This window comes from Anoplophora glabripennis, unplaced genomic scaffold (assembly GCF_000390285.2).
Source record: "Anoplophora glabripennis isolate ALB-LARVAE unplaced genomic scaffold, Agla_2.0 scaffold133, whole genome shotgun sequence".
Lineage (NCBI taxonomy): Eukaryota > Metazoa > Arthropoda > Insecta > Coleoptera > Cerambycidae > Anoplophora > Anoplophora glabripennis.
In genome coordinates this window covers 670,543-684,354 of record NW_019416244.1, presented here as the reverse complement: position 1 = coordinate 684,354, position 13,812 = coordinate 670,543, and the positions used below count along the sequence as shown (strand labels likewise).

At 33.5% G+C, this 13,812-nt stretch overlaps 1 protein-coding gene across 2 annotated transcripts; it reads left to right on the top strand.

Moving 5' to 3' along the window:
- Nucleotides 1–304: 304 nt before the first annotated feature.
- LOC108904452 (E3 ubiquitin-protein ligase RFWD2) lies at nt 305–12,435 on the top strand. 2 transcript variants are annotated; one of them, XM_018707020.1, is made up of 4 exons: nt 305–530; nt 583–698; nt 8,840–9,000; nt 11,191–12,435. In XM_018707020.1, the coding sequence occupies exons 1-4, from the start codon at nt 438–440 to the stop codon at nt 12,366–12,368; spliced, it is 1,548 nt and encodes a 515-aa protein (XP_018562536.1). In that variant the 5' UTR covers nt 305–437; the 3' UTR covers nt 12,369–12,435. The 2 variants fall into 2 exon arrangements, with proteins under 2 accessions (XP_018562536.1, XP_018562535.1); XM_018707019.1 differs by lacking the exons at nt 305–530; nt 8,840–9,000; nt 11,191–12,435 and adding an exon at nt 1,543–3,645 and having other exon boundaries at nt 614–698.
- Nucleotides 12,436–13,812: the final 1,377 nt, after the last annotated feature.

Here is a 13,812-nt window from a genome sequence, read left to right as displayed (position 1 = left end):
GCCAACTTATTGGTTCCAATCCGGATACATGTAAGGAACCGGTACATGAATTGACTCGATTGTGCAAGTTTTGTCATAGTCATAATCTGAAAATACATCCCCATCTAAATTCGTACAGGCAGGCCGCCAGAATGATTTAGCTGTAACCACAGCTTAATTGTTCTACTTAAGCTGTACTGCAGTTAAGTTGTGCTGCGAACAAAAATCCTTGATCGAATTAATCGATTAGATTGGATTGTTGAATAATTGAATACTCCTATATAAGTTGTCAAAGTTGTCAAAAATCAATTTTTGTTGATTTCCGTGAACGATTTTCTATTTCGTACATCGCAAGATATAAAATATATTTTTAATCGTTTGTTATAAAAACTATAAAATTAACCCATGACTTAAACGAAATCTGTATATTAAAACAAGGAGTCCGTTTAATATAAAGTATGGCACTTTCCTTAAAATGTAACAAATTTCTTAGGTTATCCTATCTTATAAGGAATTTGTCAAGATATTCATCAAATACTACTTGTGAAAGGGTAATAGCACAGCAAATATATTTCTATAGTTTAATCTGAGTATATTTCTTAGAAAGGACTTGTATTGGGTGTTTATTCGAATGAACAGAATGATGGGATTGAGTTAACACCATCTGCTGAAAAGTTCAACAAAAAGACTCAAGGGAGACTCCTAGAACAACTTAAACTGTAAGTATATTTTAATAAGTACTAATGTGTAACCAAAAATACAATAAAGTGAAGGGTGTTATGTAATACAGCTACCCAATTGTAGTTTCTATTTTTCACATTTAAATCATTAATTTCTATTAAACTAGATAAGATAAGTAACAATCGAGGAACAACTATTGTATGAAGTCAAAATAGTCTTATACTATTAAGACAATAAACTAATTTTAATTAAAATATATCCATTAATATAAATATATTTATTTTTTCGTTTATATTTTCTGTAATGTAGTTACTGTTTAAACCTTATTTATTTGAATTAAAAAACAAAATTGTATATAATGAAAGAAAAGTTGCATCTTTTTCATACCTTTTTCAAGTAATTTGTAGTTAGTTTGATAAATACAGTGGAGTTTTGATATAACAACATTCTAAGGGACAGTGAAATCGGGTTGTACTAAATGGATGATGTAATAAGCAAACTAAAAATTATGTACATGAAACCAAATGTAACGTTGAAAATACATCGCAATATGCAGGTGGTCATTAAAAGTGGGATTGTATTAATAGTAATAATCTCTATACACTGTATAAATATTTTACACTAGTGCCAAAAAAAAAAATAAAAATTGCATACTCATACTTTTGATTTATAATTTTTTGTCAGTAATAATGAGCACTGTTCATTACTATTTTTGTTTTTTGCCCCGACCTGAAACTCATTTTTATTCATTTATTTTGTAATTATCTTTTATTTAACTGAAAAATTTTGTATCATAAATCTAAATAAATGAAGAAGATTCATTTGATTTATTGTTATGCTTCTTCTTGATAAAGAATATAAATGTATGTATAATTGTTTCAGGTCGGTTGGCTTCTAAACATCCTTAAAAGGACTCGCTATGGCATCTAGCCGAGATGGGCGTAGTAGTTCAGCATCTTCACACAGTGGATCGAATATACCGCCAAACCGTTCATCTATTCGAACTCCCAAAAGACCACGTCCAACAACAGGGGGAGCTTATGATGAAAAAAGCACTGACTTTTTATGCCCCGTCTGTTTTAATTTAATAGAAGAAGCGCACATTACCAAATGTGGTCATACCTACTGTTACAGCTGCATTACCAAGTCGATAGAATCTCAGAAGCGCTGTCCAAAGTGTAATTCAGCTCTTGCGATGGAACAGATATTTCCAAATTTTTTACTTAACGACTTAATAAAGAAGCACAAGCTCAGAATGAATGGTTACGATGCTTTAGGCATAACGAGGGACAGTTCTGGGGAGTTTGCTTCATCAGCAGATGGTCTAAGAGATTTTGTGGCCAGCGAATCACAAAATTTAACTCTACCCGATGTTAACGTTATGCTGGAGGTCCTAACACAGCGCAAACAGTTGTTAGAAGCCGAGTCTTGCGCAGCTCAAAATAGACTGCTACTAGAATTCTTAAAACATTTACTTAAGCAGAAACGGGAACGACAAGCCCAAATTGCGAAAGAAATAACTATTATAGAATATGATATTGAAGAAGTTAGCAACAAACTAAGGGAAGTTCATAGTAAATGTCCAACACTAGAAGATGTTGAACGTACTGCTGCGGGGGCCTCCGAAACGGATGCGTCCACAGTTAATGCTATGAAAAAGGAAATGATTGAGATTATTGATAATATCGGCACCTCCACGGGCAGACGTGAGGAATCTAGTAGTTTGGAAGGCCCTTCTCGACCTAACACGTCACTCGCAATGCGTAGGAGACGAATGCACGCGTACTTTGACGATTTTGTGGACTGTTATTTCTCGACACGTTCCAAGGACATATTTTTCGGTAAAGAAGGCCTCGACAAAAGCTCCAAACCCGCTCTGGAACCAAATCCAGGTTTGGACCAATTCCGCGAGAGTTTAATAAAATTTTCCACTTACAATTCGCTTCGAATTCTAGCAACATTGAACTACTCTAGTGACTTGTTTAATAATTCCACTATCGTTTCGAGTATAGAGTTTGACAAGGATAATGAGTTTTTTGCCATAGCGGGGGTGACGAAGAGGATAAAGGTTTTTGACTATAGCGGTGTAATTAAGGACGTTGTAAGCATACATTACCCTTGCATTGAAATGGTTTCCAGATCAAAAATTTCCTGTGTTAGCTGGAATACGTACCACAAAAGTACTTTAGCTTCTAGCGACTACGAAGGGACTGTAACCATCTGGGACGCTTCTACTGGGCAAAGGACTAAAACATACCAGGAGCACGAAAAACGATGTTGGAGTGTGGATTTCAACTGCGTGGACACACGTTTAATAGCATCGGGCTCCGACGATGCCAGAGTGAAACTGTATTCCCTCAATGAAGAACATTCTGTAGCTACTTTAGAAGCCAAAGCGAACGTGTGCTGCGTGAAGTTCAATCCACGTAGCTCGTCCCACTTAGCTTTCGGCAGCGCCGATCACTGTGTTCATTACTACGACTTAAGAAACATGAAAGAGGCAGTTGCAATTTTTAAAGGGCACAAAAAGGCTGTTAGTTACGTAAAATTTTTAAATAGTGAAGAAATAGTGTCGGCTTCCACCGATTCGCAGCTCAAAATGTGGAATATCAACACGCCGTACTGTCTCAGGTCATTTTTGGGACACATTAACGAGAAGAATTTCGTCGGACTGGCAACTGATGGTGACTATGTGGCTTGCGGGTCAGAAAATAACGCGCTATATGTATATTACAAAGGATTGAGTAAAAAGTTATTTAGTTATAAGTTTGAGGCTATCGAGGGCGTTCTCGAACAAGAGAGACGTGAAGATGATATGAACGAATTCGTATCGGCTGTGTGTTGGAAACAGAACTCTAACGTTGTCGTGGCAGCGAATAGTCGGGGGATTATAAATATTTTAGAGTTAGTTTAATTGTACGATTTGATGGAAATATTATTTTTGTGATTTAACAATAAGGTTTGTAATATATTGTATCGTTATAACGTTATAATTTTTTAGGCATTCTACCTGTAAGAGACAATCATTATCTGGAATTTTAAATACTAATTTATTTGATTCGGATTGTGTCAATGTTAATTGAAACGTACCAAAATAGTTGATTAATTTTGGAGATAAATCATTTACAAAAGCGTTTAACCGATATTTAAAAAAACAAATGGCTTTAAAAGAGTAAATGTTAATGCTTAATTTTCCAATTTTAATATAAATGGTTGTGATAATAAAATAAATTTAAACGAGAATTCGCTCCTTGAAAACAATTTTCCAAAATCGAAACTTTAATTAATCCAAAAATTCAAATTAACTCTAATCTCCATTTGAATCATTTATTATTTTATTCGATAATTAAATTAATTTTTAGAATGTCTACTAAAGAATATAATAGAAAAAATAATCTGAATGTGTGGCTGTTACAAATTCGCTTCTCACTTAAGGGATCTCGGAAACGGTAAGAGGTACGAAGTAGCTTACACTTACAGTGTACAATAATTCATTAAACAAAGAAATCTAAATACAAAATTTAGATTAATTTGGAAGGAATACACTGAAGATGAATTTTTCAAAACAAAACGTCTGCATCTGACTCGGGCTGAGGCAGTACAGTATTGGGGGTCATGAAGGATTGCAAAAAATGTAATAAAATTTCTAGGGTCGTATTTAAAAAATGGAAGTTGATGATGGTCCTGGAGAGACGAAATGTTACATATAAAAATTGATTATGCCATTCGATAGTGGGTAAAAATTGGCCATGAGAAAGTGTTCTTTTTTCAATATCATCTCAAACAAGGCTGAAATGAAACAAAAACGGATTTCCAAAATTTCGGATTTTTCAAATATTTTGAAAACTAATCATGTCAGCCTTGATTTTTTAGAGGCATAATGTTGGTTCGCTGATTACGCAACTTTGCCCCCATTTAAGCTACTTTGTACCTCTTGCCATTTCCAAGATTTCTTAAGTGAGAAGCGAATTTGTAACAGCCTGTATAGTCCGGGAGGCAGCGACACTATTGATGTAATTATTCCTACAAAGCTGATTTTTCTCATTTTGTTGTTTTGATGTCGCAAGTAAACGGAACGTCAGTCTTCCGCGCCAATGTGGGGGCAAACATTAATAACAATTTTTCAAACATGTAAATAAATAATATGTAAATGTCATACCTACAAGTGTGAAACTTTTTAGAGTGATCAATTATACCTAAAAGTACAGTATATTGATAGTCTACCGTGTCAGAAGCGGGGCCATCAAAGGTCTACCACTCACGGAAGATGTTAAAAAATTAACTTTTTTGACTTATTTCTTCAAGGCTGAAATTTTTTTCTCAAATACTTTAGTTAATAAGAGAATCAAAGAAAATATTCTACTAAGGGTTTAAAGCTTTGTTAGACGCAATGGATTGCACGATCTCCCGAACGCAGTCGCTACACCGATACGTTGTATGTCGTTCTGAATAATAACTCATACCGGAATTAAATTAAAATTTACAAAGTTGCTTTTTTGTCCATAGGTAGTTTACAATAATTATTGTCAATAAACGTCTTCTATACAAGGTGGTTAAAGCTTCAGTAGACGTGGCTAAAGTTTTTGCACGGGAACTTTATTGAAGGACTACAGCTTTCACTGTTGCAATATTAAGGAGATATAATATTTATTATAAGCAGCTGCAATATATTAATTTCATAATTATTTAATATTAAATCCTATATTTTTACTTACAAAATTTATTGTATGTTTTTTAAAATTAAATAACAATTTAATCTCGTTGATTTTATTATTAATTTTAAACAATTTGAAAGTAAACTGAATGACTAAAGGTACAGTAAGTTACTGTTATTCGGGCTCAGCGAACATTGGTTGGCTTTTCAAACAATCTCGCGCACAAAAATTTTAGCCACTTCTATTGAAACTAACCAATTATTATCGAAGGTAGAAAACGTTTATTTGACAATTATTATCGTAAACTACTTAAAAACCAGCTTTGTATGTTTTAATCCCGATATGACTAATTAATAATTATTCAGAACGATTTACAGCGGATTGGCGCAGCGACTGCCCTCGGAAGATCGTGCATTCCATTGCGTCTATCAAGGCTTTACACCCTTAGATTATCGGTAGACTGTTTTCTTCAGTTTTCTTATAAACTAAAGTATATGAGGAAAAAAAAAGTCAGCCTTGTAGAAATAAGTCAAAAAGTTAATTTTTCAATGTTTTGCGTGAGTGGTAGACCCTTGATGGCCCCGCTTCCGACACGGTAGACTATCATTATACTGCACTTTTAGGTATAATTGATCACTCTAAAAAGTTTCACACTTGTAGGTATAAGATGTTTACATATTATTTATTTACACGTTCGAAAAATTGTTATTAATGTTTGCCCCCATATTGGCGCGGTAGACTGCCGTTCCATTTACTTGCGGCATCAAAACAACAAAATGGGAAAAAATTAGGTTTGTAGGAACTGGTGCAAAATTTCTGTCGCTGCCTCTCGGACTAATACTGGCTGCTCTGTTTGGAAATATTGTTTTTATTTAATAACATTTTTTAATTGCAGTGATTCTAAAAATACAGTTATAAAATTATTCAAAAGGTTACGACATTCTAGATATCTGAAGAACCTGAGCAGTTTCGGATGAGAATGTTATATCCTGATATTTTATTCTTATATTTGTCTTGAGTATAAAATAATAGGATTTACCATGAGATTTTTTTTAATTCCATTATCAGTTTTTCAGTTATTGATAGTATATAAATCATTTTAACATAATTCGCTATAGAAATGTTCATCGGAAATCTCTTCATTTCTCCATAAAAACTCCGCACAATCCTTATAGCAAAGTGGTTTCTGTTAAATTGGATAATTTTTTATACATTTTGTATCTCTGTGTGCTGAACAAATGTCGCGGTCGCAAAGCCCTTATATCGGAACCCGTGGAATTTTGGACTTGGGCCCATGAAGACGTTTGTTCAGCAAGCAGACATAACATATAAAAAATTTAGCCAATTTAACGGAAACCACTTTTCTGTGCGGGGTTCCTTGTTTTTCTTTAATCGTTATGTTTGTAACATTTTTTATATTTATGCTGTCACTATGATTCCAAATGTGCCAACGTAAAGGTAATAAGAAAATCCTGAATACGCACAAGTTAGAGTAATAGAAATTTAAATATATATCTGAAATCACTTTGTGGACTAACATGTAATTTTAAAATATCAACTTATTTTTCATAAAAATGGGTGTGTTGGTTGAAGAAATGATGTAATGAAAAGAAATATTTTTGACTCGCTTTAGGTTTTTAGAATTACTCTAAAAAAAATTATAACGATGTGATTAGTTCATTAAAAAATTGGTTAACACAAACTGTATTGGTCATTTTAATGTAGTAAAAAATCTCGTTACATTTAAAGTTTACCTTGAGATTACCTGTTAGTCCAACAGAGTGCCTATAATGTATATTGGTGTTTAAATATAGGTCTATGTTGTCCTTAACCCCATATTGCTGTAACATGAAATACTCATTGCTCATTATTAGCAAGTAGTAATGAATAAGCAAAAATTCCTCAGTCTGGAATAGGTAGGCAACTAGGAAATCAGTGCAATGTTTATTACTTATAGGTACAAATGCAAATTTTATTTATATGACACAAAGCAGGCTCTATTTAAATTATTTATGTTGTAACTTGTAATAGATATTGGGTGAGGGGTAAATATGTGTTGTTTATTTGATATTTTAAGGTGTATTAATTAAAATTGTCTAGTCCCATGTATTTGAATTAAATTCTATATGAATATGGGGGGATTTACAGTGCAAATATCGGGGAAATATAATTGCATCTTGTATAATTTATTTAATAAAAGCCGAGCCCAAAAAACAGGTGATACTGTTTAATGTTTATAAGAACTTTAGATTGCAAATGACCAAAACGTGATTCAAAAAAATATATAATATATATAATTTAGGACAAGCTTTATTATAAGTACTATTCAGTAATTGTAAAAATAAAGATTTATGTTATACTGTTAGAAGTGGAAGAAATTATTTTATTGGTTTCTGGATTTATCTAAAAAGTGTTCACATATTCAATAAAATGCTTTTTCAAAGTTGTAACATATCAGCTATTAAAACAAATATATATATTTATTTTACAGTACAAGTTATTTAAGCTATGAAAGTGTTACTTATAGATTCATTGCTTGCTCATTCCATTTTGTATAGTGTTGATGAAATATTAATTTAAGAATTAAAAAATATATATTTGTAGAAATATTATGAGCTTATGAAAAGACTTTTAATATTTTGTATAGTTATATAAAAATGCAGTTACTTTAGTATATATATTTAAAAATATTACCGGAATAATAGATCTACTTTTCTTTTGAACTTTGTTCCCTTTAAAAAAAAATGGAACCACATTTTTGTTGAACAAAAAAAATTAAAAAGTTAATTATTTAGTCTGTATTGTTGGCAGTTTGTGACTTACCGTGAGAAAGTGTGGTTTTTATAACTAACAAATCTATACAAATGTTGTGATTCAAATAGTATGATATAAATGTTGGTGTTTTAGTTAATTTAAATAGTCCGCACTATAATATGAGATATAACATATGTGTCGTCCTATAAGCAAATTTGTGTCTATAGAGAAAGAACCATCAATTAATCAGTTTGAAACCATATTTTCATTGGTGTGAAGTAGCTGTATATTATAGCAATAAATATTTCCCATTCTCCTAAAATTTTTCAATTCTTTCTGTCCTTTTTAAACCAGAAATTTAACAAAGTATATATGTACTTCTCCTATCGTTGAATATTGAATTCGTTAGTAAAAGAATATACAAGGTGTAAATAAAATGCTTGGCAAACTCTAAGTTGCAAAATGCCGAAAAAGGTTCCTATAAACGTTCAGAAACATTTAATTTTCAAGATGCAGGGTGTTCAAAGTTAGAAAGATATGCCCTATTTCAAATAGTTATTCAAATTTGAAATAGCATGTACATACGTTTATGGACAACTGAAAACTAAAGTTGCATGCCAATTTTGAATGAGATTGCTTAAAACATACGAATTTTGTTTTAAACTTTATCATGTGTCTCTAAAATCTAAGTACTTAATATTTAAAATTAATTTTTACATTAACAGAATTTGTTTTGATGTTAATGTCATGTAAAATGTTTTCTTGTATAGTGCAGGTAATGAAGTTAAAGCTGGAAAAAGTTTCTTGTTTTGGGGTATCGACGAAGAATTCCAATCGGTTGCTGTTGTTGGACTAGGGAAAAAAATTCCAGAGCAAGAAGAAATAGAACTCATTTCACAAGAAAATGAATCTGTACGAGTGGCTGCCTCAGGTATTAGTTGGAAACATTATTAAACAACGAATCACTTCTAGCTAATTCAGTTCAATTCACTCATATTGCTAAGTTACTTCACGTATTTTTTAGCGGTTGCTAAGCCGCACGTCAAAGTTTATTTTAAAAAATTTGAAGTATACAATGCAGGAGATAATTTTTGAGATAGAGAATGCTAAAATTAAAAAAAAAAATCTCGTTTTATAAAATTCCTCTGAATTATGAAACTGGGGCTTATGATTTATTTAATGAGACGTACAAAATCTGCTTAATTTGGATACATGTATCGGTGGCAGAAAGCCACTATCACTAAAAATCCTAGAAATTCAATGTCGCACAGATAATTTTCAAAGAAAAAAGGTACTTTCCATTATATTTGAAAAAAGGACCAATCTCGATTTATTACTTTTCTTTAACTTGAGAGACTTATAAGTAACACTGAACAATACTCATAATTTTCACACTCATATTGAAGTTATAGTACAGAAATCGTTTAAGGTACTCAATTTCATCCTCAAAGTAACAAAAGACTTTTGTTGTCATATCTCCAAATATTTGTGCTTTCTTTTTATAACTATTAGGAGAATAGATTTTCTTGAAAAAAATAATCAACTATAAATTAACTTAACTTAATAGATTAGACATTATTAATAATTTTATAATATTGTGGAATGCTTATCCGGTTCCATATTAAAAATCTGGATGAGCTCTGGCAAATATCTAGAACATTACATATGTCTCTGCAATAGATTTGTTAAGCAATATCCACAACGGAGAAAAAATATTTTTATATAACGAAAACGATTGTTCGACATCTAATGACGTTATAGGTGCATATTTGAAATAATCTCTAAAAGCAGTAGTTAATGAATCCATGGGAGAGCCATTGCTATGAAGGTGTTTTAATCTGGAGAAATCTGGATTTTTTTTTAATACATTGTCAAACTTCCTCTGACGTAAACACTTTTCTCAACACTTAATGCATATAGCACTGTTTGTACGTCATCTACCATTTGCAGGGATTCATCTAATGATAATGCAGTATTTTGTAAGATTTTTGATAGCATCTGCGATTGGAATGTAATTGTTGCAAATATTTTCCAACTGTGCTTCAACTCGACTGTCTTGAAATTTTATTTAGCTCTTCCGAGTAGCAGCGTATTCTTTGGCATCTAATTGTAAAACTAGGGATTTTATTTTTTGAAAATGTTTAAAATAATGAAATGATGCCTCTAACCATGTCCCCCATCGTGTAAGAATGGGTTGTGGAAGTTCTGGAATGTCAGGACACTGTTGGTGGAATTGACGAATACGTTTCGGGGATTTGAGAAAGACTGCCTGGGTCTGTGCTATTAATTCATCTACATTTGGGTAACACCGATCAATTTTTTCTACTACAAGATATAATGTGTGCAGAAACATTTGTCTGTTAGTACTTAATTTCGACATACCTATGTATTTACCTTTTAAGACACAGAAAAAATTTCGTCGCTAAAGAAAGAAGAAAAAACATATATCGATACTCTGCGACCTACCTACTACTGTCGTTAGAATGCTGATTATTGACGTGGTGTTCCTCACCCACCCTGCCGTATGTTAATGAAAAAGATGATGTCGTGCCTTAGACATTATTGTATATGTCTTATAGTAGTAATTTCCAAATCCAAAAAAATAATCGGCATAATTCTCTTACCTACCTGCAATCTCTAAAAAAATGCAAAAATTTTGAACCAATGATTATTTCAGACTTTCCGTGATTATGCTAAACTTACTTAAAATTGTATTTCTAGAAAAAAAATCCTACAAACTTTTTCCTCATAAATTAGTAGTTCTAGAGTTATTGTCCATTTTTCGAAAATACTTTTTTCTTGAATTTGGAATCACACGCAGTGATCGAATTTTCATAACGGCTAGTGTTGTCAAATTTTTGGGGTTTTTAATTATAAGAGTATTTCCTTTACTGGTGTTTCTATTTATATTTGAATTTAGGGAATTTTCACTTTTAATTAGATAAATAATTTTTGTTTAATTTAACTTATACTTCTGTTTTACCTTGTAATTGGATATTGTATTTTTAAATAAATAAATAAATCATTCAGGCCATAGTTCTGCAAGTAATTAACACCCTGTAGATAGTAGGAGAAACTATCATGTACAACTTTTAATTATACGGTGTCTTTTAACTTTCAGCTGGATGTAGAGCTTTGGACGCTGCGACAGTGAAAAATATTTTTGTAGAAAGCTTTGGTAATCCCGAATCTGCTGCTGAAGGAAGCCTTCTAGGTACATGGAAATTCCAAGAGTACAAAAGCAAGAAAGATCCCCTACCTCAAGTCCAATTATATGATTCTGATGAAACCAGCTGCTCGAGATGGGTCCAAGGTTCAATAAAAGCAGAATCTCAAAACCTTGCCAGAAAGTTAGCAGATACTCCTTCCAATTTACTAACGCCTACGATATTCTCCAAAGAAATACAGAACATCTTAAGCCCCTTAGGACTGACCGTGCAAATACACGAGAAAGAATGGGCTGTGCAGCAAAAGATGTTTTCTTTCCTAAGTGTGGCAAAAGGGTCGATAGAACCTCCAAAATTCGTCGAAATCAGCTACAGCAAAGGCAACACTAACGAAAACCCTTTTGTACTTGTAGGAAAAGGAGTAACTTTCGACTCGGGAGGCATAAGCTTGAAACCTTCAGCTAGCATGGACGATATGCGTGCGGATATGGGTGGCGCAGCCGCTTGCGTAGGAGCTATATTCGGCCTGGCGAAACTTAACGTCGAAGCTAACATCAAATTACTGATTCCCATGGTAGAAAACATGCCTTCGGGAAGTGCCACAAAGCCAGGCGACATATTCACTGCCAGAAACGGAAAGACTATATGCGTAAATAACACCGATGCCGAAGGAAGACTAATTTTAGCAGATGCTTTGTGCTACAGCTCCGAATTTAATCCGAAATGGGTGTTGGATGTTGCCACACTTACAGGTGCCGTGGCGGTTGCACTAGGCGATGCCGCTACCGGTGTATTCTCGAATTCAAACGCATTGTATAACGATTTAGAGAATGCGGGGTCTCACACGGGCGACAGAGTTTGGCGGATGCCTCTTTGGAAACGTTACACAAAGAAAGTAGCGGAAAATACCGCTTATGACGTGAACAATATAAGTAAAAGCAAAGGGGGTGGCAGTTGTACTGCGGCCGCTTTCCTTCGGGAGTTCGTACCAGAAAAATGTAACTGGATGCATTTAGATATCGCTGGGGTTATGGGTCCACAAGACGATACGCCTTATTTAAGCAAAGGCATGACCGGTCGTCCCACCAGAACCCTGATAGAGTTTATTAAGTCCCAAACGGATCGTTGCTAAGATTTATGTGTATTTTTGAAGCATTTTTTTTTAATTTGTTTAATAAGAAATACAATATTTGAGTACACTATTCCTTTATTTATTTGATATCACAATTTTGAAATTCGGTAACGTTACACGTAAAAAAAAATCGAATTGATACAAAAAGGACTCAAAATATTTACATGGTAACTAATGTAACTAAGTAATTATAGGTTACTATGTGCCCCAATGGTCAATCACAGAGTTATACTTCATTTCTCAATTTGCTAATACACTAATAATCATTTAAACTAACGAAATTAAACATACTGAAGAGTTTATACAGTGTTCATCATATTTATTAATTATTATATGTCAGAACCAGATTATCAAATCTGTGACATCATTTTATAAAATGGCAGGTGTTTTACAAAACGACGGACATCACTTGGCAAGCATTCATAATCACCTGTTTGAAAATCTGGCTGTAACTTTCCAAAACCCTTCAATTATTTTAGTCGTTTAGTAAAATGAAACGGTTTGTTAAACAAAATTTTGAACGAATATTAACTTCAACGTAGTACTTTTATATTTATTCATTGACAAAACAGATAAAATATGTGTGGCACTTCTCAACAAACTTACAATATACAGGACCTTGCGGGTAGGATGTGCAGTGGCAAAGTAACGGAGTGGTGAACGGAGGAGAACGATGGGTTATTTGCTGTCTGTATTTTCATCTCATTCTACATCAAGCGCATGCTCTTTCTGATTTGTGCATTTCGGGGCTCAAGTGAAATCTGTCCAGTTGTACATTGTGTCCTGAAGAGGAAAAACCTTTTTATTTGTAGATTTATGACAAAATTTAATTGTTTATAAAAATTTCTGCTTGTTTTCAAAATTTTCAAAGTAACCTAAATTTTTTGAAATATCAAAGTGTCACTAGGAAATATTGTACGCGGAGCGCAAATGGCTCCGTCTGTCGTGCTGACTCCCAATTGTGCTATTCAAATGGCTACAGTAGGAAGCGACCTGCTATATTGCCAGGTACTTTGTTGCACGACTGCCACCTACAGAGGGCGAAACACAATGTTTTAATTGCCAGTGTTGCAAGAAACTACTCCGCGGGCTATATGCCCGACCGGCATTGAATTATACTCGCAACACCTAGTGCAACACTTAGGATCGTTTGTCAGTCAGTTTAACCCACCAGGCACAAACCGGTTTCGGACTTATTAGTCATAAGGTTATGATGAGGACTAATAAGTCCGAAACCAGTCTGTGCCTGGTGAGTTAAACTGATGAACGATCCTAGCTGTTGCGAGTATAATTCAATGCCGGTCGGGGCATATAGTCCGCGGAGTAGTTGTTTCTCGCAACACTGGCAATTAAAACATTGTGTTTCGCCCTCTGGGTGGCAGTCGTGCAACAAAGTACCTGGCAATATAGCAGGTCGCTTCCTACTGTAGCCATTTGAATGGCA

Excerpts from the sequence above, each read along its gene's own strand:
- LOC108904452 (XM_018707019.1), top strand. The coding sequence starts at position 1,580 with ATGGCATCTAGCCGAGATGGGCGTAGTAGTTCAGCATCTTCACACAGT.